Source organism: Glycine max, chromosome 3 (genome assembly GCF_000004515.6).
Source record: "Glycine max cultivar Williams 82 chromosome 3, Glycine_max_v4.0, whole genome shotgun sequence".
NCBI classification, from domain to species: Eukaryota; Viridiplantae; Streptophyta; class Magnoliopsida; order Fabales; family Fabaceae; genus Glycine; species Glycine max.
Window position 1 is genome coordinate 43,681,808 of NC_016090.4, and position 24,325 is coordinate 43,706,132.

Below are 24,325 nucleotides of genomic sequence, written 5' to 3' on the forward strand. Positions count from 1 at the left end.
ACACTTGCATGATTCTTTCCAAAACGTGAGTGATAAATCTTATTTCTTCAAAAATGAGTTTCCAAACAAAACTTTAACAAACAAATATATCTTTAAAGGTAACTAAATGTATTACAGAACATTTCCAACGAAAAATCAATGATAAATAGTTAAATTCATCGTAAAAAGTCTCATACAATGATAAATTAGTTTTTTAATGTATAAAAAATATGATAAATTAATTGTATTGTTAAATTTGTAAGATTATTTTATTATTAAGTGGATAAAAAAAATATTTTTTTAAATTTAATTTAATATTAAGTTATAAAATTTAGAAATCAGTGCTATTAAATTTTAAATTGTCAAGACTAATTTATCACACTTTTACAAATTTAAAAAATAAATTTAAATTTTTTATGTTTTAAAAACTAATTCATCAACCTCTCATATTAAAATTTGACTATTTAAAAAAAAAAATCAAACAGAACCTTATTAAAGTGAAACACGAGCAAACTATTTTATGCAAACCTGAAATGTTAAATGATTGGCCGATGAGCATCTTTTTACTGGTTTTTACAGAGAATGAACGTTGGGCAGCACAACAACATGATCTGCATTGAATAGTAAAAATGAGATGAGCCCGAAAAGCCCAACGCTATTTGCACAATTAAAAAGCCACCAGATTTAGAGAATAAAAACATAATAAATGGATTTAATATTAGCAAGTTGCAATTTTTTTGCTGAACGACAACGAATCTCTCTTTAGAATTGGAGTTTGTTACAGAGACTCGTGCATGAATCCTTCATGACCTAGCTAAAGCTGTTAATACTACTACTTTATTAATGCGTCTAAAACATATATTGATCATACCATAGCATGATGCGACATTCTAAAATTAAATATGTGCGACTCTGTGTCCTATAAACATTATACTCCGTATCATTATTATTCTTAATAAAAGAAAAGATTTTTTTATGATAAAGATTTTGTTTTTTCTTTTGCGACATAGTCGTGTTACTATTATTTTTTGTTTAAAATTCAAAGCATGCATTCTACTTTTTTATACTAATTTAACTTTTAATTATAAAATATAAAACAAACAATAATTCACAAAAGTATATGAATTCTTAATTAGAAACTCAATTTTGCAATATTCACAATTTTCTTGTATTTTGTACATTTATGATTTCTTTTATAAAAATGATAGAATGAGATAACCAATTTTGTAAATGACTAAAATGAATTGAGTCAACTCATCTTTTTTTATAGAAAATGGATTTAAAAGGTTAACTCACTCAATTTTAGAGTGAGTTAGCACGATGATTGCCATAAAAATTGAAAGAAAACAATGAAATTAAAAACTAAAAAATAAAACTTAAAGTTTCACTCAAATAAATAACAAATTTAATTAACTAACACAAAATAAATTAAAAATTGACAAGTTCACTAAGAATTCTCACTTGTAAAAATTGGATTAAATGCATCAACATTTTAAGATGGAATAAGAAGTTTTCCCGATAAAAAATTGAAATAAAATTTACAAATATCGTTCGGCATTCTAATATAATCCCCCGTTAACTTTGTCTCCTGACATTACAATTTACAAGTGCATGTAATGCAGCAACTGATCTTTATGTTTGTTCCTTTTCCAATTTTCCTTTCCGTGATTTTTCTTTTTCATCGAGTTGTAGTATTATTGAAGTCAATGTTTTCATCTTATATGAGAAAAAATGTACCAAAAAAATAAAATTAAAATCTTATGACTAAAACCAGTTGATGTTAATAAACGTGTGTGCGTCAACCAATAAGGAATACCGGGAGCTTTGTATAAGACAAATTCTTAAACGTAGCATTATACATACATTTTAACATCGCAAGGGGAGGCTACTATCCCGGAAAACCTCATATGCATGACAGCATGAGTTGTCAAACTTCGAAAGGCACATGGGCAAACAAAATACACATCATAGGGCTTTGTTTATCTTTTTAATAAGCTGTTGAAATTTCTAATATTATGTTGAGAACAATTTGGAGACAAGTTTGATAAATAGAGAAGTTCAATGTTGGTTTTATTCAATTTAATAATCAAATCATAGCGATTGTCAACAACCAATCACTCTAAAATGTTTAATCGTTGAGTGAAAGTTTAGAAAAGGAGAGAAAATGTAATTTATTTAAATGGCGAATAATATCACCATTATAAAATAGTGATAACTAAACTTAAACGCATAATTAACCTCAAGCAAAATCTCTTACCTGCTATTCCCAATCTTTGTAATTTATAAGATCACTATTCAAATATGGTTTACTTCTGTTAAATTAAATAAATTAGCCCAAGTTTAAATCCGTTTATTATTTTTCTTCAAAAACTCATTTAGGTTTTAGAAGTTTAAATTGCTATATAAAGTTTAATTTTTTTTACACGTTGACCCTAAATCTTTAATACATTTTTTGAAGTAAAATTTGACTTACATAAACTTTACAGTATTTTTTTTAGAGAAAACGAAAAGACTACAAGCGATGAATTATCATTTGTGAATGTTAAGGTGCCAAGTATAATGCATTCATCATTCTTCTAAACAAAGCAAGAAGTCATATACTAAGCCAAATAAATCGAAGGTGGTGGATCGAAAATTAGATTAAAAAAATAAGATAGTCAACCAAATGGGTTGCTATATACTCAACGAGGCATGAGGGATGATGTCGCATCTCTTCCCACTATATACAGATTGCTATCACATATATCAATTGCATTACTACATGAAAGTTATGATATGTTTTTAGAGCCAATAAGCTGCTGTTGACTACTCGTGTTAATTACCACAACTTTTTTAAACATTATCTTGTAAGTTAAGGACGGCAAGGAGTAAGTTACTTTCTATAAAGGATTAAATTTGTGTACTTTTTACAAAACTCAGCAATTTTAATTGAAAGACCCAACATAATTGAGTGGGTCCGGATTATAGTTGACGCTGACTTTTTGGCATTAAAGCATTGAAGGACTATTGATGATGAAGCTGGAAAGATTGGACTGATCTGTAGTATTTACATTTTACGAGCCTGCCAGTGGCACACGAAGTGCTTTTCCACACCAAATCTACCTTTCTTTTTTCTTTCTCCAATGCTTGCTTTTCTAAAAGCTTATAAATACTCTCTCCTCCCACACACATTGTTGTTATTAGGAAGCACTCGAGAAGAATACAATTCAAGTTGCTCTTTTCGTGGTTCTAAGTGCTAATAACCAATAAAAAGACCATTTATCCCGAGTTCCAAACACCGCTTTTTGGTACAGCTGGCTTCTTGGCATATTCACACCATTGAACCTCTCACTCTCCCACGTGTCTCTTGAATCCAGATTGCACCATTCATGCTAAATTCTTGTTTAATTTGTCCCCTCGGTCTTCTATCCTTCTTCCTAAGCTTGCTTGTGATTGAGCCTTGTCAATAAATCTAACCAAAATAAACTGAAAACAAGAAAATCATGTAAATTATACATTGTTACTTTCTGATTAGCAGTTTTTACTCTTATATATTGATTCCCTTTGACCCTTTTTGGTGGGGAAAAAGATATGGAAGAAACATTTGTACCCTTTGAAGGAATCAAGAATGATCTGAGAGGAAGGTTGATGTGCTACAAGCAAGATTGGACGGGTGGAATCAAAGCTGGTTTAAGGTATGTAATGCATATATGCTGAAATTGTTTAGCCATTTGTGGGGTGTGTATGTATGTACTGAAAGATTTTAGTGATTCTAGGCTTCAACCAATGGTGTTTAAACAGACATATATATGCAAGTTTCACAATTTCTGCTTCCCTTTAACAGGATTTGGGCCCCCACCACATACATATTTTTTGCTTCCGCAATACCGGTCATTTCATTCGGGGAACAACTAGAGCGAGATACTGGTACTAAATATTATTCTGACTTCAATGGATTCTTCTTTTTTCCTGAGAAAAAAATAATATTATAATATATGATCCTTCTTAACTGAAAGAACTCTGGAAATAGGACAGTATTATAATTTATAACTACACTATCACAGCTTGATGTTGTTTTGCATTTGCAGATGGTGTTCTAACTGCAGTTCAAACATTGGCATCCACTTCAATATGTGGCATTATACACTCAATCCTTGGAGGTCAACCTTTGCTAATTTTAGGGGTGGCAGAACCTACTGTGATCATGTACACTTTCATGTTCAATTTTGCAAAAGAGAGACCAGAGTTGGGCCGGGATTTGTTTCTGGCATGGACTGGATGGTGAATAAGTTTTTGTTTATTTATGTATTTATTTCTCAATGTTTTCATATGGGGACCCTGATGCAATTGTTTTCTAGTACAATTCATCATAGTGTGACTTAACATTGTCCTATTTTCTTTTTCAACTTGACTTTGTAGGGTATGTGTCTGGACTGCACTGTTGCTATTCTTGTTTGCCGTCTTAGGGGCTTGCTCTATAATCAACAGGTTTACCCGTATTGCAGGAGAGTTGTTTGGCATGCTCATTGCAATGCTCTTCATGCAGCAAGCTATCAAAGTAAGAACAGTTATCAAAGTTTACCTTTGTCATTCATTTGCTGTTGCTTGATACCAAGAGTTCACATGATATATTAGTACCTGAATTAGCAATGCACTTTGGCCAAATTCATTTAACATCCTACCGGCATCATTGTTTAGGGACTTGTGGATGAGTTTCGCATACCAGAGAGACAAAATCCAAAATCAATTGAGTTTATATCTTCATGGAGGTTTGCTAATGGGATGTTTGCTTTAGTCCTTTCGTTTGGTCTTCTTCTCACTGCATTAAGAAGCAGAAAGGCTAGGTCATGGCGTTATGGTACTGGTAAGTCTTTGTCTTCCGATAAAAAAAGGAATGTCACATAGGCTCTAATACCATGTCATAGACTAACAATCCCAAAAACTTAAACTGTTAAGTGAAGACACATAATGATTTTATATTACATCTCTTAACACTATGAATTTGTTACAGGTTGGCTTCGCAGCCTAATAGCTGACTATGGTGTGCCACTTATGGTCCTAGTTTGGACAGGTGTGTCCTACATGCCAGCTGGAAGTGTTCCACATGGTATACCAAGGCGTCTCTTCAGCCCAAATCCATGGTCACCCGGTGCATATGAGAATTGGACTGTTATTAAGGCATGTAAATTGCAAGTTCTCTTCTAATTGTCTATTTTTACTAACAAGTTGACTTGTAATAATATATATATATATTTGTTATGAATATAACAGGATATGGTCCATGTTCCTGTTGTGTACATAATCGGAGCATTTATCCCAGCAACCATGATTGCAGTACTTTATTACTTTGACCATAGTGTGGCATCCCAGCTTGCCCAGCAGAAAGAGTTCAATTTGAGAAAGCCATCTTCTTACCATTACGACTTGCTTCTTTTGGGATTTTTGGTATGCCAGTTCATCATGTTACTTCCTAGCTTCAGATTTCAGCATTGAACTTTAATTTGTCATATAGTAATACTTAATGAACAAACTCTCATCGAATCACCGCCTTAAAAGTCATTTCAAAGATAATTTCTGATTGGTTGACATTTGACGGTATAATTTTTTTTATACTGATATCTAGTGCATGCCTATTAAACTTATACTTAATTGAATAATTCTTTTTCTAATGGTAAATTTTATTTTATTTTTTTTCTGGATGGAAGACCTTAATGTGTGGCCTTATTGGAATTCCTCCTGCAAATGGAGTCATACCACAGTCTCCAATGCACACAAAAAGTCTGGCAACTCTTAAACATCAGGTAAATCAAGTTTTCAATTTCTCCCTAATTAATTTCTAATTATAAACACTATATCAACAAGTCTCATTAAAAAAGAACAATGGTCATACAGTTGCTTCGTAACAAACTGGTGGTAGCCGCACGAAAAAGTATGGGAAAGAATGCTAGTTTAGGACAGTTATATGGCAACATGCAAGAAGCTTACAATCAAATGCAGACGCCTCTTGTTTACCAGGACTCCTCTGCTCGAGTAAGTTTACTAACTTTTATTCATGTCACTGAAAATCATTGCTTAATGCTGAATCGCTGTTTACCAATAACAATGAAAGATGATAACACAGAACAATTCCTGCTTAGGCCAGAGTGAACCTTATTATTTGTACCTCAAGTCATCAACATATGACGTATTGCTATTTATGTCACACATTATAATCAGGCACAAGGACTAAGAGATCTTAAAGAATCAACCATTCAAGCAGCTACCAGTATGGGAAACGTGGATGCTCCAGTAGATGAAACTATATTTGATGTTGAGAAAGAAATAGACGACCTGCTTCCTGTTGAGGTAAAGGAACAACGTCTCAGTAACTTCCTTCAATCAATAATGGTGGGAGGATGCGTTGCGGCCATGCCCTTACTCAAGAAGATCCCAACCTCAGTCCTTTGGGGCTACTTTGCCTTCATGGCCATTGAAAGTTTGCCAGGAAACCAGTTTTGGGAAAGGATCCTATTACTCTTCACTGCACCAAGCAGAAGATACAAGTAAAAAAAAACATTTTATTTCTTATATATAGTTCTGGTGTTCAATCCTCTACTTCATTGCTCTTACTGATCAACAAATTTGTTCTCTATGTGCAGGGTGCTTGAGGACTACCATGCTACTTTTGTAGAAACAGTTCCTTTCAAGACAATAGTAACATTCACCATTTTTCAAACCATTTATCTTCTTATATGTTTTGGACTAACATGGGTTCCTATTGCCGGGGTCATGTTTCCTATGATGATCATGCTTTTAGTTCCGGTTAGACAGTACTTTCTCCCTAAGTTTTTCAAAGGGATACACCTTCAAGACTTGGATGCAGCAGCATATGAAGAGCAAACAGCTCTACCATTCAACCTCGCAACAGTATGATTTCTTATCTTATCCAACAAATATAGCTTAAATTTACCATAGGACAAAAACTTAGATACAGTTCCATAAGTGTTTTTGGTACTGCTTTCCAATCAGAATTGCAGATTCACCTAAGTAATCTAATAAAGGTTTCCATTAAAAGTCAACATAAATTACTAAGATGAAACTTCAATTTTGATTGTAGAACAACACCAGAAACACCAATGAACAGAATCTAAGTTTTGTCCTCTATGATAATTGATAACCCACGTTTGAGTCATTATATTTTTGTGGATGCACTTAATTATATTCCATGCAACTGTCCTAACAGCACTCAGAGTTTGGAGCTGGTGCTTCTCAAGTTGGAGAAGGTGAAATCCTAGATGAAGTTATTACTAGAAGCCGTGGCGAGTTTAGGCACACTAGCAGTCCCAAGATCACAAGCTCCACCCCAACACCAAGAACTGATACTAACAGCCATCTAAGCCCACGCCTCTCATTTAGTTCTCGCATGGGTGAGTTCAAAACTGAGCAGAGTCCTCGGTCTGGTGCAAGAGGTCCCCTCAGTCCAAAGGCAGGAGAAGTGAGATTATCACATCTGGGAAGAAGTCCTCTTAATCCAGATTCAAAACAACATGACCACAACTAATAATTAAACCTAGAAGATTGCAGTCGTATGCCTTAGAAGGACTACTTAGGAGGCTTATTTGTAGCTACATTTCCATTCTAGTTTGTTCCTTAATTTTGCTTGTCATGGTTGTAACTTTTAAAGTCCTTTCCCTTGTCCCATATACGACAGATATGAGCTATGTAACAAAGTGTGGCGCTTTCCTATGTCAATTGTATTAGTGAATGTCACTATATTTGTGCTAATGTATATCATCATCACAAGTTTGTTTCAATAAATTGTGACTAGTTTGAGTCTTGTATTGCTTCATATGGGTATATATATACTAGTACTACAATTGGATTTTATGGTTCATATCCCTCGATCACTTGGTATAATAATATCTCTGTCTTCAAACTCATACAAGCATCTACAAATTGCAAAAGAAATTATGTTATGTTTGAAATCACCATGTATTTATGGTCATTGTCAATTTTCGTAACGTAATTGAGTTTTATTAACTCTTTTTTGTAAATTAAAAATTTGGCAAGTGAAAATTAGGCAAAACCTTGGATATATAATTGTCTCCAATCAGAGAAAAATTTATCGTCAACATGTACATGTCAGAAGTTGAAACGATGATCATAAGATTCCTTAAGGAATACAATAATATATAAATAAAAAAAATAGCATGAGTTCAATATTACCTGTGAATTTTTTTACATTAAACCCGGTAGATAGACGAGTGGGTTCATTCGTATGTTATTCTAATTTGATTAGGCATATCAGCTCTCTATAGTAACACATTATCTGATCTATAAAAGCCCTAGCCAATACCGTGGCATGCAAATGACAGCATGTGGGTTGTGTTTATGTACTGTTTGTGTGCGTGGACTAACTTTTGGGGTAACCTTTTTGGTGATAGGCATGGCAGTGTCGTGAAATGAAGAAGAATCATCCTCTTATTGGTGGTCAAAGTGGCCATCATTGCAACATGAAAACAAGACCGCACTTGGCAACAAGAGTTTACTAGGAAAAGAGGCTTTTAAAAGAGAGAGAGAGAGAGCGAAACAAAGTAAAGAAGCAGCGGTGAGCAGAATTGATTTGCGACCGCAAATCCAAATAAAAAGAAGAGGTAGCTCCCACATAACATTGTCAATTTCAGGAAGTAAGCGTGGATGATCAAGCAATGCTAATGTTGTATTTTGTATGCTATTCTACTATTCCATGGTGGGGTTCATTTCATTCATTTTGTCTAATGATTCCAAGATCTCTGTCGTTTGAGTACAAATCAGCAAAAAGCTCCAAAATAATAACGTAACATCGGGTTATAAAGACAAAAGAATTGGGTGCGGAATTAAAACTAGAATTGGAGTATTCAAGAAATGACCCCTCAGTTGACCATGGACCACTATATGAGGCTTTGCAGAATGTGAAGTTATCAAAAATCATTTGAAAATAACCCCGTCAAAATTTGTGGCCACACAAGGCTGGAATCCCTTCAAGCCATCAAGTCCAAGTGCATCATCTTCTTCAACCTGTTACATATATGAACAAAACATCACTGAACCATTGACACATCTTGTTTAACACAAAAAACTAGTTATAGAGAGCTGATATGAGCTCAATTATCTATGGAAACAGTAAGTAAAGAGAACCACACACGCATGACACAACAATTAATCAACCTAATATATATACCAATTATAGTGATTACAGATAAAAACTATTAATGAAGGACGAGTGGTAGAAATTAAACAACTTTATGTCGATCTTATATATGCTATCTGATTTTGGCATCAGTGGAAAAAGACATAAATACAATGAGTCGTGAGATGGTCCCGCTGGCAGTATTGGTGTTGACCAACCCAAAGGCTAGGTACGTAGATATCACCAAATTTGGAATTTCAGAACATAATGAAGTTAAGAATACTTGTAGATTGTTGAGTGGTAGAAACAAATGGAGTGAGCTAGATTCCTCATGACGTCTACTCTGGATGAAGAATGTGTTGGAAAAATTGGTGGCTATCATTATGCAACAAATAAGAAATAACAAAAGTGAAAGTATAGTGCCATAGTCTCGTGATGTGTATGAAATACACTAAGCTTTTAGTTCCTCTTGGTAGAGAAATAGTCCATCATAAATAGCCATAGTTATTCATGATTATACGTGATCTTATGTATTCAGTATTCTTATGCCTTTTGATAAGAAGATGTGTTAAATGTTTTCTATCAGAATTGAACTCAGTCCATATAGCCAAATTATAAAGACAAATGCGGACTCAGCCGATTTTTGGTAAGGAGATATCCTCCAAAGAAAAAAAAAAAAAGGCATTGCATTCCCTAACAAATTTTTATATTTACATCTTTTCATCAATAAACATATATTTTCATTAAAAAAAATATTGTATGTTTTATGAAAATGTATTTTATTAATGAAAACATGGATATATATATATATATAAATTCTTTCACGAAAGCTTGTATCTATTCATGAAAAGATACAAGTATAAAAGATTGAGTTTTTTCATAAAAAGATGTTTTTCTTGGACGATATCTCTTTAGAAAAATCTTGAGAATTTCAGGAGAACTTGGGCATGAAAGTACTTAAACAAGAAGGCTTGGAAGTGGCTGTTACTTCCTGCACTTTCAAGCTGCTTCCTGCACCCTTTTCGTAATGTACTTTTTATCTTTTGAATTGATTATTTTGAAAGAAAAAAAGAGTGTATTTCATAATATAATTTTACATTTTGTATTTGTCATTATGGGAGCCATAAAGGAGGTGCAGGAAGCAATAGCCTTTGGAAGTTGAAATTTTGTAAAATGTCTAGGTTGGACTAGCTAACTTAGCCCTCGAGTGAGTTTGGGCCTGGACTCTTAGATGGGTCTATTGCCAAAGAGTAAGGGCATTTGTTTCTTGCATTCCCAATATTGAATAAGACACCTTCTATTATATTCCAGAAAGTTCATTGTGAAATGTAATTTTAGTGTGTAGAATAAAGATAAGGGAATGTAGGATTCAGATGCATGCAACAAGCTGCTAAAAACATATATTCTTTACGCTTAATTTGTTTCACTAGAAATACCTTTAACAAAATATTTGATGAATAATGTTTTTGTTCATTTTACCAAAAATTAAAAAGATTTCCTTGACTTCAAAATTTACAAGTAATTGTTTGATTCCTACCTCACATTTTCACCACCATACACAAATAGTTAAATTTTATATAAATGGATTAGATTGCAGATATACATTGGAAAGCAAATAAACAACAATCCTTTGTCCCAATACGGGCTTTATTTTGAATAAGGACTGAGGTAGTGCTGAAGGATAAGACATAAACACGAACGAAAGTGTGTCCCATTTTTGTTAAGTTCACCCTCAAATTTATTCATTTTTTTAATAAAAAAATCTCTTAAATGAAATACATTTTCATTGGATATCGTAAAGTCATGCACACATCTGATATCTCGATAAGATACAAAACCAAAACATATTTTTGGTGTATATCTCGACAAAATATTGACGAGATACATAATTGCTGCTTTGTATCCGAATAAAATTTTGTCAAGGTATATAAAAAAATAAAACAAATTCCGAAAGATCAACAAATGCAGCAAATTAAAACACCAATTTGACTCGAATGCACACTGACCAACATATCTTCTTAATGGTGCTCATAATCGTCTCGGAGCTTCTTTTGAGCCTCGTCCTGCGACTTTTTCTCCCCCAAAAATATTGAGACACAGGAAATATTGTGATTGCAAAAATTAATTAATTGTATGGTTTGCAAATATAAAGACGCCAGAAAATAAGAATAATTTGGATGCTTCAAGGCAGAGGAACATTTTAAGAAGTATAAAAATTTAACTATTGATTAAAACTTAGTTAAATTTCTAAATTTGTAATTTCATTCTAGAGTACACTGTCACTATGATAAAATCCGGAAAATAATTTAAACACAATATTTTATAGCAATAGGTAAGAATGGGAAGTTGTCTGCGATGTGGGCCCTGCGGTTTCGGAAACCATCAACCACCGTTTTTTTATATCAAAATTTAACTCTAACTTCTTGAATAAATATTGTATATAATTTATATTATTATATAATTATGAATTGTTATGAATGATAAATTTTTTATTTTTATTGTATAATAACTATTTTAAAATTTATATTTTTTATTTACAAATATTAATTGTTACTATGGTTAGTTTAAATAAAGAAAACTTATGGAAAAAATCCTATAAAACTTTATTATTTTATAGTCATTTTTAATGTTTTCATTTATCATATGAGAATATTTCTTTTTTATTTTTTTTAAATTATTTTAAATAAAAAAATTTATGATTGCAAATTTTAATTATTTTATGATATTTTTAAAAATTAATTATTTTGAATAAAAAACTTATGAAAATAATCGCATTCATTATTTACTTCTTTTCCTAATTTTTTCTATGATGTTTTATGATTGTTATTGTGATGTTGTAAAAGATCTGTCGATCGAATTTTAATGTTTGTGACTTATTATGATCATGTTTTACAAAAGATTTTAAATATGAAATTTTAATTGAATCATTATTTCATTTTTAATCAATATTTTTTATATTAACTTTTATAATTAATTAAAGTGTGAGTAACATGTACGACAATAGAAAGAGGTATCCAATGGGGAAAAAAAACAGAACGCGTATTAAAGGCATGGGTCTAAGTATGGGGACTTTTAAAAAAGTGTCGATACAGAGCGAGGTACTATAATTATACACTTGCATTATTTTTATTGTTGTTATTATTTAAAATTTGAATTTTATGGATAAAAAAAAGTAATTGAGAGAGGAGATTGTGAGCAATCAATTTTTTTAATAAAAATCAGTTATCAATAAAACCAATAAATATTTTACACCTATCTCATTGTAAAAAATACCTTGAATTGAAACTTGATTTTGAATAATCAGGGTGGACCCTGAGATATTAGGTGTCATGTGCAATGTTTTTGTAATCATTTTTCTCCTTACAGTTTTGGTTTGTTGCTGTAAAATGAGAAGTAAATTGTGTTCTTTCAAAATTTGTTTTTGATAGAAATCAAAGGAATATTATTTAATTTATTTTGTGACATTGTATATGCAAATAAAATTTTCATAATTTTAATCTAAAAAACCTTTTTCCCAGCAAAAATAACAATATTAATCAAAATTTAATTTTGATTCAACTATAAAAATCTCTGTAATGATTTTTAATTCATCAAATAGAATTTCACAATCAAGATCATAAAAGTTATGATTAAGATGTTTACAATTTAATTAGAAGTTCTTAGCAGAGAATGATCCAAGTCTTTCAATATATAAAAAATAATTGTATACCAACACATTCATTCATTCTTAACCAATTTGAATAATTCAGGAAAAAAACAACAACATGAATATATATCCAGCCCATATCTAAACGTTTAAACTCGTTATCGCATAATAACTTGAAAGGAAAGTAAATATAATCCCTTAAGAAAAAGGCATGTAAATATAATAAAGGGTTCTAATTCTCGAAGGAGAGAAATGTTACTTTATCGAGGGCGGGGAGAATCTAAATTCCTCAAAATATGCTTTTGCCTTCCGTAATTTAGTGTTTTTATTTTAATTTACGTCCTTATAATTTAGTGTTTAAGGACGAAAAACAAACACATATTTTATAAAAATTAAAACAAAAAAGAAATTATAAAGATAAAAAAAACATTAAATCATCAGGATAAATAATATATTTAACCCATAAATTAAAAACAAAACAAAACAAAAGGAAAAAAGAAGAAGCAAAGTTTATGTTTTATTAGTTTCTAACTCAGAAACCACCACAACCTAGCAGTTTAAGAAAACTTGAAAGATTTTTAAAAAGTGAAAACGCATGTCGTGCTATATTAATTTCTAACATGAAGTATAAAGGCCAAAGTAAAAGTTTAAAAAGTGCCATAAAATTTTATTGTATTAATATGAAGAAAATAATTATACACACTAAATTTCTAAAGCAAATTAACGTGCTCTAAAAGGTAAGTTAACCGCTTAATCAAATGTTTTGGATAAATATTGGAATGAAATATTTTGTGGCTTATAATAATTTTACATAATTGAACTTAAATAAGATTACTTTTCATAATAAATATTTATTGAAAAAAAAAACTTATCCAAAAGGCATTCACATTAAAATTATTTACTTTGAGTTTTTTTATTGGTGTATAACGGAGTCTATATTTATATATCTCTCTCGTTCTTTAGCCAAAGACAAGTAAAAAAATTAATTTTACATTTTTCTCTAAAATTTTTCTTTTATTGTTCTCTTAAAAATTACATTTTTTTTAGAGAAAAAATATTGTATTTAGAAAGTTCGATGGAAACCAACATATATGATATCTTGGGAGAGAAGTCTGATTGGATTCTTTTACTAATGTAATACAATGAAAGTATTTTTTCTTCAAAGATAATATTTACACATTTCAATATAATTATTTGAAACTTCTTTTTTAAAATTATTTTTTTTATACTTATTGTATGTTGTATTACATTGTTAACTAATGTTCTATCATAATATCATAATATAAAAAGTTGATATTGTTGTTCTTTTATTTAGTTTGAAGCTTTGAATGTTCTTTTCATTTATTTATTTTATTTTATTTTCTAATAAAAACTAATAACAACCCAAACTAAACTAATTTAGTTGGTTGCCATTTGAACTGCCTTATGATAGTTGAATCCGTGAAATAAATTCGTGACTATAGTAAAAAATGAAACTCGATCATCATGAAGATCAATTGACCAAACTATTAATTATGAAAAAAGAAATACTTGATTGAAAGGATATTACTAGTACTTGGATACAATTTTCATGATCCTATAGATAGAAAAATGAAGGACCAAATTCTGAAAAGAGAGAGATAAGAAGGATTCAAAGACGAGTAGCTAGCTACAGAGTGAGGTTGAGATCCAGAGAGTGAGAGTGTTGGTCGTCGTGCTTACGTTGTTTGTTGTCTGTGCCACCGGCAAGCGGCGAAGGAGATGTAGATGAAGTTGGGAATTGCATATATTGTTGTCCTCTGAATTGAACCTGGTCTGTGAAATCCTCCCATTCGAATGATGGCACCCAAACACGGTGTTGCTCTGTTCCCGCCTTCATCCTCTTCTCCTTCTCACTCTTGTCTAATTCCTCAAGCTCCTTTCGCCGTCGATCGCGCGCGTCTCGGTACCTCCGCAACAGCGCGTAAAACTTGTCCATCTTCATCTCTTCGTCTTCCACCTCATAGTCTTTTCCCTTTCTCTTCTTATTTTCCATGATTAATGAATCTGCATAATAATATATATAGTAATAGCCAACCGTGAGTTAACCAAAAGAAAGAAAGAGCTGCATATATAGGAAATGAAAGAAGAATAGATAACAGTGTCTATCACGGGATCGACGTAGGGCAAAGTTTAAGTGTTCATACGCCCCTTTCTATCAATGTTTCCTTTTATAAGCATACTTAACAAATATGGAATGTGATGTGTTGTTTACTTTTTTCATGACATGGGAAAAAAAGTACTAAAGCTGCTTAAACTTTGCATTGTTAAAGAGATAAAGTTTTATGTTTTATTTTTATTCTTTGTACTTGGCTGCTGGATATTGGATTAAGACTTCTAATAAACTTTTATCATTATATTATAAGTTAGACAATTTTTATAATTTTTTTAATTGATCAATACAGATTCTCAGATTTTCCCTGTATCTTTTCTTTCTTTCTTCATTAACTTTTTTGCAAGATTAATAACTTCAATACTCAGTATATTTGTTATTTTTTTCTTGGAAACATCATTATTCTAAACACAATAATGTAACACAGTATAAAGCAATGCAAAAAATCACTTAGGAGTAACTATTTAATATGTCAAATCGGTCCGAATTATTTGTTTATTTGGAATTAAATAAAAATACTACTATTAAATTATTTTGGGTAAAGAAAATTTCATTATTTAATATAGTAATACCGATTTTCTAGAATATGAAATATTATTTAATGTAAGATCTATTTCGAAAACAGTATAAAACAATATTTTGATTTTTAAAAGAGATAAAATTAAGAGGAAGGGATTTTAGTTTTGTCTATGCACCAAGTGTTATTTTAGTATTTTTTTTAAATATTAATAAATGAAGGTAGTTAAAATATAAAAAGAAAGATTTTTAATAAAACTTAAGGTGTTTATGACATTAAATATAACAAATTTAATATTTTATTTTTAAAATAATTAAAAATATTGATCAAATATGTTAATGCTTACAAATTTAATTTTTTCAAAAAATAAAATGAACAAATGAATTATACAAAATTTATGTGAATAAATACATGCAAGTATGCAAGTATATGAACAAGCTACGTTAAGCTCACAATTACAATTTTTTATGAAAACAAAAAGCTGAATAGCTTTTCATTCTACTAATTAATTTAACATGGAATAAAGTTGATGATGTGATTTTGAATCTCATTTTCCCCCTTTTCCTAATAATATAATACTTTACTATTTTTTTATTTTTTCTTCTTTGGTTCGCGAGAAGGAAGGGGCGGCAAAAACACCAAAAAGGGTCACTTTTACATTTTATTTACCAAATAGGGGCTGTTTTGCAATTATTTACCTGGGGGGTCTGTTTTTTTATTACAAAGCGCCCCCCAGGAAGGCGCTTCCATGGAGCACGCGACACGTGGCACAGCGCGGCGCACGAGACAGCAGCAGGATAGCGCCCCTGACGCGGGCGCGTCTGGTAGCGCCCTGCTGCTGGGCGCGACTGGTAGTGCCCAGCGCGTGGGCGCGACTGGTAGTGCCCCTGACGCGGGCACGACCCAGACGCGTATTTTTTAAATATATTTTAATAAATTAAGCTGATTAACGATTAAATAATTTAAAAAAATATTTGTCATTTAATTAAGTTTTCTAATTTACGACGAAACTCAATTAAATTGTCATTTAATTAAGTTTTCTATGGTATAATATGAATTTTATAACTTTATAAAATATGAAATTTCCAAGTTATGATCTTTTGTTTCTTAAAAAAAAATAAAAAAGTTATGATCTTTTGGAACTTTATAGCATATGACAGATGACTCATTGAATTGATAGTAAAACATTGATTCAGTACGTTGGTTTAGTTTAAACGTCTCTTAACATTAAAAAAAAAAAAGAAATTAGATTTAGACCCACTAAAAAAATACATTTTCTCCCAGACTCAACGGAACTGGGAAGGGGGGCGTGTATTTTTTTTTAATTTAAATGTTTAATTTTGTTAAAATACAATTTTTGTTCCTCTATTCTCTTATATTTGTACTTTTAGTCCCATTATTTTTTAATGGAGATATTTTATTTTTTACTTTTAAAAAATCAACAATTTTAATTTTTGTGATCAATTTTAAATGTTGACATAAGTATTCTATAAACCTTAAGTGATAACTATTTATTTATTATGTACATGTCAAATATTTTATTAAATTATTTAATCGTTAATCAGCTTAATTTATTAAAATATATTTAAAAAATACATAGGCGCCTGGGTCGTGCCCGCGTCAGGGGCACTACCAGTCGCGCCCAGCGGCAGGGCACTACCAGTCGCGCCCAGCGGCAGGGCGCTACCAGACGCGTCCGTGTCAGGGGCGCTACCCTGCTGCTGCCTCGTGCGCCGCGCTGTGCCAAGGGGCATAATAGTAAGTTCAAAAATTGGCATCACGTCGTGTTAATCATGGTAGATGGATGGAGTTGGAATCTGAGACTGACGTAGCATTGTTGCGTCACAGCTACGTCATACGTGATTGCTTGCGCTGCGTGTGTGCCGTGTGTCATGTTGTTGGTCCAAAAATTATTGCCAACTGATAACTTTTATATAACGTCTTAGTTACGTTAATCTGACTTTACTTACTTTATTAAATTAAGACATTTTTATATATCTAGCGTGTGGATTTGATTTGTGTACAACGTCTCTTGCTTTTCTTATGTCCTTTATTTCCCTTATCTGATATATAATTTAATAATTTTTCATGATTATTTTATTAAATAAAAACATTAATATAATTAAAGATATAAAATAAAAAATATGTTAATAACATTTTCTCTTTAATATTTTGACTTAATTGTAAATTTTATGATTCTATTTTTATTATTTTATGAATTTTCTCACTCAAGTTTTATTTTTATAAAATTTATTATTTAAATTTTTAATTTTTATGTATTTTATTATCATCGATGAAATATAAATTATTTTAACTTTTTTAATATCAATTGTAATTATAATTCATATAAAAAGTTATAACCAAATGTAAAAAGATAATTTTTTTATATTGGTTATAACTATAATCAATATAAAAAGTTTACATATTATAATTTCTATCGATCTAAAAATATTTATAAAAATTATTTAATATTTTTATAAGACATTAAAATATTCAATAAAATAAATTAAATAATTTTTAACTAATATTTTTGAAAGGATTAAATATTATTCTAATCTCTTAAGTTTAAATTTACTTTTTTAGTCTCTTAATTTTTAAATAATATTATTTTTAGTTTTATCATATGGTAAAAAAAATTCTCCCAAGTTGTACATTCAAATAAAAAAACGAATTAGGAGGGATTAAATTTTTTAAAAAGTTATGGGACTAAAAAATATTTATTTTTTAAGAAAATTAAATTTAAAAAATTACAAACATATTTAATCATTTTTAAAACAAGTTTTAAAGTAGTCAAAATTAATTAAGATCATCCTTCTACGTGGCAGTTTTAGTCAAGAGAATGCTAAACACAGCTTGAAAATGCATGCCATACCACAGTGGAGTAAGTATATAGCTCTAATTATGAATAAATATATAGTTCTAACAATTATAAGTATTACCATCAATGATTTAGTTTGATCTCTTCAGAATTTTTAAGAAATAAATGTGATTTTTCTTATTTTAGATTCTCATGATTATGCATAAATTTTGGTTATTTATTCCCTATAATCTTAATTTTGTATTTAATCTTTAATATAGTAGAAATTGTTATTTTGGTGATGAGTTTGATGTCAATCTAACTGAGATTTTCTTCTTCAATTTGTCATAGCATAATTCAAGATTTTGATAAAAAAAAATGATATACAAGGAAGGAATTGAGAGATAGAAAAGTAGTTGAAATATAAATAAGGGGTTATAGAAAATTATTAATAATAATTAGTTAAAAAATTATGTAACTAATATTGCATTTGATCGATTATCATATATAAAAAAGTTCAAATTAATAAGTTTTAAAAATGAAAAAAATTTCTTTCAAAATCCTTAATTTAAAGACAACATAATAAAGAGGTTATGATGATTTAAGGTTTTAAAAAAATTGAATTATATTAAAAATTGTTTTTATTTAAAAAGGAAAACACAAATGAATTGGGAAAAATCCTGCTGCGTGAACAGAAGTCTATGCTAGAAATAATTATCCATGTTGTCCCACCTTTACTTTCTTGCAAGGGGCAAAAATAAGTGGTCCTAGAAGAGTTGAGTAAATCACGAAAAGCTGTCTATCTACATTATTTAGAAAATAGAAAGCAACTTAAAAATCATTGTTTTCCGAACTTTTTTTTAAGAAAAAAAGGTAATTTTATTCCAATAGCTCTCAAAAATCAAAATGGGGAGGGAAGAGTAAAATATATATACTTTTCTAATAAATCCAGCTAACATTGTGATTGTGTCTTGTCAACTACTACCAAGGATGGGCAAAAACACCAAAAAGGGTCACTTTTACATTTTATTTACCAACTAGGGACTGTTTTGCAATTATTTATCTGGGGGTCTGTTTTTTTTATTACAAAGCGCCCCCCAGGCGCTTCCATGGAGCACGCGACACGTGGCACAGTGCGGTGCACGAGGCAGCAGCAGGGTAGCGTCCCTGACGCGGGCGCGTCTGGTAGCGCCCTGCCGCTGGGCGCGACTGGTAGTGCCCCGCGCGTGGGCACGACCGGTGGCGCCCCTGACGCGGGCACGACCCAGGCCCCTATGTATTTTTTAAATATATTTTAATAAATTAAGGTGATTAACGATTAAATAATTTTAAAAAATATTTGTCATTTAATTAAGTTTTCTAATTTACGACGAAACTCAATTAAATTGTCATTTAATTAAGTTTTTTGTGGTATAATATGAATTTTATAACTTTATAAAATATGAAATTTCCAGGTTATGATCTTTTGTTTCTTCAAAAAAAAAAAAAGTTATGATCTTTTGAAACTTTATAGCATATAATAGATGACTCATTGAATTGATAAGTAAAACATTGATTCAGTACGTTGGTTGAGTTTAAACGTCTCTTAACATTAAAAAAAAAAAGAAATTAGATTTAGACTCACTAAAAAAATACATTTTCTCCCAGACTCAATGGAACTGGGAAGGGGGGCGTGTATTTTTTTTTTAATTTAAATGTTTAATTTTGTTAAAATACAATTTTTGTTCCTCTATTCTCTTATATTTGTACTTTTAGTCCCATTATTTTTTAATGGAGATATTTTATTTTTTACTTTTAAAAAATCAACAATTTTAATTTTTGTGATCAATTTTAAATGTTGACATAGGTATTCTATAAACCTTAAGTGATAACTATTTATTTATTATGTACATGTCAAATATTTTTAAAAATTATTTAATCGTTAATCAACTTAATTTATTAAAATATATTTAAAAAATACATAGGCGCCTGGGTCGTGCCCGCGTCAGGGACGCCACCGGTCGTGCCCACGCGCTGGGCACTACCAGTCGCGCCCAGCGGCAGGGCGCTACCAGACGCGCCCGCGTCAGGGGCACTATCCTGCTGCTGCCTCGTGCGCCGCGCTATGTCACGTGTCGCGTACTCCATGGAAGCGCCTATCTAGAGGGCGCTTTGTAATAAAAAAACAGACCCCCCAGGTAAATAATTACAAAACAGCTCCTATTTAGTAAATAAAATGTAAAAGTGACCATTTTTGATGTTTTTGCCACCAAAGATGCATGTGTGGCCGGCAAAATGAGTTGGCAGTGTGGATTTGGGTCGTTCTAGCTACAAATGTTGTTGTTCAATATAAGAGAAGAGGAAAATTAATAATCTCCCATTGATTAATTCTCAGAATCTAATCTACTTATCTAATTATTTGCTATCTCCATCTCTATTTACTGGAGGTATATATGTGGGGCGCTGATGCAATTTCGGGTTTGCTGGGGTTATGCAGTATTTATACTTACTGTTTGGTATAAATATATATCCATTAACCTTTGATCTGTACTGAAACATGATTCTGATTTAGGTACCAGTTATATTAATAACCTTTTTGCTGATAAAAAAATTATAATTACAATTGGAAGCAGATAAAAAAAATAATTACAATTGGAAGAGACTCAAAACTATGTACACATAAAGAAAATTGTAATTTAACTAATAAGCCTCTCAAGTTGGATTGAGCTCACAAAGTCCTAACTTGGAGAGGCATTGTGTAATGAGGTATAGGGAATGATTTAGTAAACATGCCCCCTATTTGAGCAAAAGATTAGACTAGAAGGAAATGGATAAAAAAATAAATTGGGTAAATAGGTTTTTAATCCCTCTTAAGGTTTTTGAAGTTCGGTTTTATTTTAAAAAAATCATTTTTTTGTTGCTCTGATTTTAAAATGTACCACTTTTGATCCTCAAATATTACCTAAATCAATTTTAAACTTTTTATAAAATATTATCTAAATCACTTTAAGAACAGAAAATTATGCATTTAAAAATTAAAGACATGAAGAACAAATAATTTATTTTGAAAGAAACTAAAATTAAACTTTAAAATTTTTAAAGGGATCAAACATATTTTATCCAAGTAAATTAGAGGAGTCAAAATAATTAAGTTGTTAATATACACTAAATGTAATGTGATATTATTCAAATATTAATTATTTTTTTAATTGATTACCTTTTATGCTATTAAAATATTTTTCTACATTGTTAATAACACTCCTTAAAATTTCTACAACTTTTATATCTTTTTATGCCCCTAAATAAAAAAAAATGGAGAATTTGTTTGCAATTTTTTGTGAAAAAATTACTAAACACATTAAGTTTTTTAATAAAAAAAAGTTGTATGAAAATAAAAAAAAAATCTATGAATTTTTCATTAATTTTTTTATAAAAGTCATATTTTTTCAAATTATAGTGAATTTATAGAAAAATTTTGCATAAAAAATTCACAAGAAAATAGCAAAATTCTTAAGAAAATTTTACACGAATATTATTGCACAAGAAAAATCAGCATATTGAAGTCATATTATATAAGCTTTCCAGTACAAACTGAGGTTATAAAGGTCATAAAAATGAGTTTATATATAAAAATAGTTTATATAATGGAAACAGAAGTACCTAATAAAAGTAGTTAATGTATAAAAAAATATTATTAATGTTTAATTATGTTATGTATTGCCTTTGTCATCTTATAGCTGGCACAAATAGCACAACTCACTGCTTTGTTAGTGATAATAATTAACTAAATTTGTTTATGCATATAATTGAAATTTAAAAGGAATCTACAGAATTATATTAGAATATGTCTCCTTTTAGAGATAATTGGATTTATCACAGTACAGTGAATAGTGTAGTAGCTAATTAAAACGTGCATTGACTGGTATTCATCTTATGGTTTTAGAATTTAGATTGAATCAAATTCTATGGTTCCCCGCAACAGATGACAATTGAGTTTGAATCACTAGCTAGACAGAGAAAGATCGAATATATATATCACACGTTTCGTGCCCACAAGGGCCATAACATTCGCCACTGCGGTGAATCCAAATCCTACATGCCATAGATTTGTTTCTGAATATTTCATCTAATCATTTTTACTTTACCGCTACTCAGCACACTCCACATCCACATATTGCGCTTAGAAATATTCATGGTCTCCTTAATTTATGTTCATTTTGAGAGCTGGACAAAAAGAAATTAATTAGACAGAACAGAATGATATAGTTTTTGATTTTTTTTTCCAACATCAAAATGCCAATGGTAGTTCACGGTCTCCTTTCTGTTCATTTTCTTTTTAGCTCTCTCTCCCTCTCTTTTTTTGTATTTTGCTTTTTCTTCTTTTTCATACAGTCTCTTCAAACATCATAATGGATAAAGAAAGTGGTATATATATGTTCGCTACCTTTAGATGTTAATGTTATTTAAAAGAAAATAAGAAGCATTAGTATATCAGATAGATCAACTTGCAGTGGGAAGGAATCATGAGATGCCATAAAATGTGCTAGATTCTTCTCACTTTTTTCTTTAACTTGCAAGTTTGGACTTTATTCCATACCCACATTCATGCATTGTCCTTTCATAGTTTCATTAATCATTTAGAAGTTACCTACAACAATTTTACAAAAAGAAGATGCAAAGAAGAAAAAAAAAGAACAGTGTTACCTACATAACACCATAGACCCAGTCTCTGTTACACTATCTGGAGCCAATAAAATTAGATTACTTGTGAAGGATTTGAATAATTTGCATAAGGTTATAAGTTCACACCCCGTTGCCACTGATATAAAAAGGTGTTCATATATAGTCTCCTATTTTTTTTTCTTGGAAAAGGCTTTTCAGAGTATGGTTACAACCTACACGTGGTGTTTTGGACTAGGTGCATTTCATGTAAGTGATCTTTGTGACTCGCGAGAACGCGTGGTCCTGAACAATGAAACAAAACTTGAAAGGAAATTTGAAAATGGATATTGTGTAATTGGTGTATAAAAGGAGTGCAGAATGATCCATCATGTGAACTGGATTTGGAAGAATGCTTCCACCATTGTGCTGCAAAATAATCGGTGGACTATAGAAGAAAAAGAAGTGGAACAGGAAAAAAAAAAAGCAGAATGTGCCTAAAAGCTGAAATTGTTATTTTATCAAACATTTGAAAAGGGCAAATACACTAGCAGTGACGCGATTCAAAATATATTCCCTTGAATCCCAATTTAGCAAGCATACATTAGTTTCTTTCTTCTGATAATCCTATTCACTGTTATGTTATCTCTGCAATTATGTGCTCGTAACAAATAATCCCAAGATTGAAAAAAAAATGGTTCAATTTGAGTATGCGGGATATTTCAATCAGTTTAACTTGATTTGACACCAATCATGAGTTTTTTTTTTTCATTGGTAGAAATCGAACTCAAACTTTAGTAATAAAAAAATTTATAATAATTTATTTATACTGTGAATCAATTAACATATATTCTCTTAATATACCAATCACATAACTCATGAGTTTAATATTTTAAGTACCAGGAGAATAAAAAAACTTTTAAAGGGTTGGTTTGCTTTAAAATATAGTTTTAAGTTATAGTAACATACATTCTTTAGAATGAGAAAGTGTAATGTTTTTATTTTAAAAAGATAAAATGTTTTGCGGGTAGCAATTGGATTTATAGCCCATGCAGAGTCACTTTTTTTTTTTTTTTGTCTTTTGTTTTTTCACAATGACCGGCAACAAAGATCGAATTATAACTTAAAATGTATCTACTTCAACTCGTACCGCTAAAGCACACTCTAGTTACATGTAAGTTTACTTAATTTCCTGTCTTGATGGATCAACATAATGACCTATGATTGCCGTGGCCACTGGGCATGCATGACTGAAAAAGCAATTTGTCTCAACTTTGTCAAGCGGAGTCATGGTGTACAAAATCCTCTTGAAATCACCCATGCTCACTAACTACTATGTTATTACTATCATACTACTCTCTTTTGCTTTGATTTCTGGAGCTCCTTCCATATTTAATAAGAATATTTTTTTTTGTTAATAATTTGTTTACACTCTTGTCAGTCATCGTCATGAAGACACAAATGCCGAAAGAGTATTGGAATCTCTACAA

At 30.6% G+C, this 24,325-nt stretch overlaps 2 protein-coding genes across 2 annotated transcripts; one reads left to right on the forward strand and one right to left on the reverse strand.

The window, feature by feature from the left end:
- Positions 1–2,989: 2,989 nt before the first annotated feature.
- LOC100809823 (boron transporter 1) lies at positions 2,990–7,774 on the forward strand. The gene is made up of 12 exons (XM_003521557.5): positions 2,990–3,653; positions 3,803–3,885; positions 4,047–4,239; positions 4,378–4,516; positions 4,657–4,822; positions 4,970–5,136; positions 5,230–5,403; positions 5,664–5,759; positions 5,851–5,988; positions 6,175–6,500; positions 6,597–6,864; positions 7,181–7,774. The coding sequence occupies exons 1-12, from the start codon at positions 3,550–3,552 to the stop codon at positions 7,496–7,498; spliced, it is 2,172 nt and encodes a 723-aa protein (XP_003521605.1). The 5' UTR covers positions 2,990–3,549; the 3' UTR covers positions 7,499–7,774.
- A 6,490-nt stretch (positions 7,775–14,264) lies between these two features.
- Positions 14,265–14,937, reverse strand: LOC100810732 (uncharacterized). The gene has a single exon (XM_003521559.5). It carries the CDS (start codon positions 14,764–14,766, stop codon positions 14,401–14,403), a length of 366 nt encoding a protein of 121 aa, XP_003521607.1. The 5' UTR covers positions 14,767–14,937; the 3' UTR covers positions 14,265–14,400.
- Positions 14,938–24,325: the final 9,388 nt, after the last annotated feature.

What these genes read in the sequence shown, in the direction of transcription:
- LOC100809823 (XM_003521557.5), top strand. Translation starts at nt 3,550, where the DNA reads ATGGAAGAAACATTTGTACCCTTTGAAGGAATCAAGAATGATCTGAGA. An exon ending in GTCATGGCGTTATGGTACTG is followed by an intron (nt 4,823 to 4,969) that starts GTAAGTCTTTGT and finishes AATTTGTTACAG; the next exon opens with GTTGGCTTCGCAGCCTAATA. An exon ending in TACCATTCAACCTCGCAACA is followed by an intron (nt 6,865 to 7,180) that starts GTATGATTTCTT and finishes CTGTCCTAACAG; the next exon opens with CACTCAGAGTTTGGAGCTGG.
- LOC100810732 (XM_003521559.5), bottom strand. Translation starts at nt 14,766, where the DNA reads ATGGAAAATAAGAAGAGAAAGGGAAAAGACTATGAGGTGGAAGACGAA.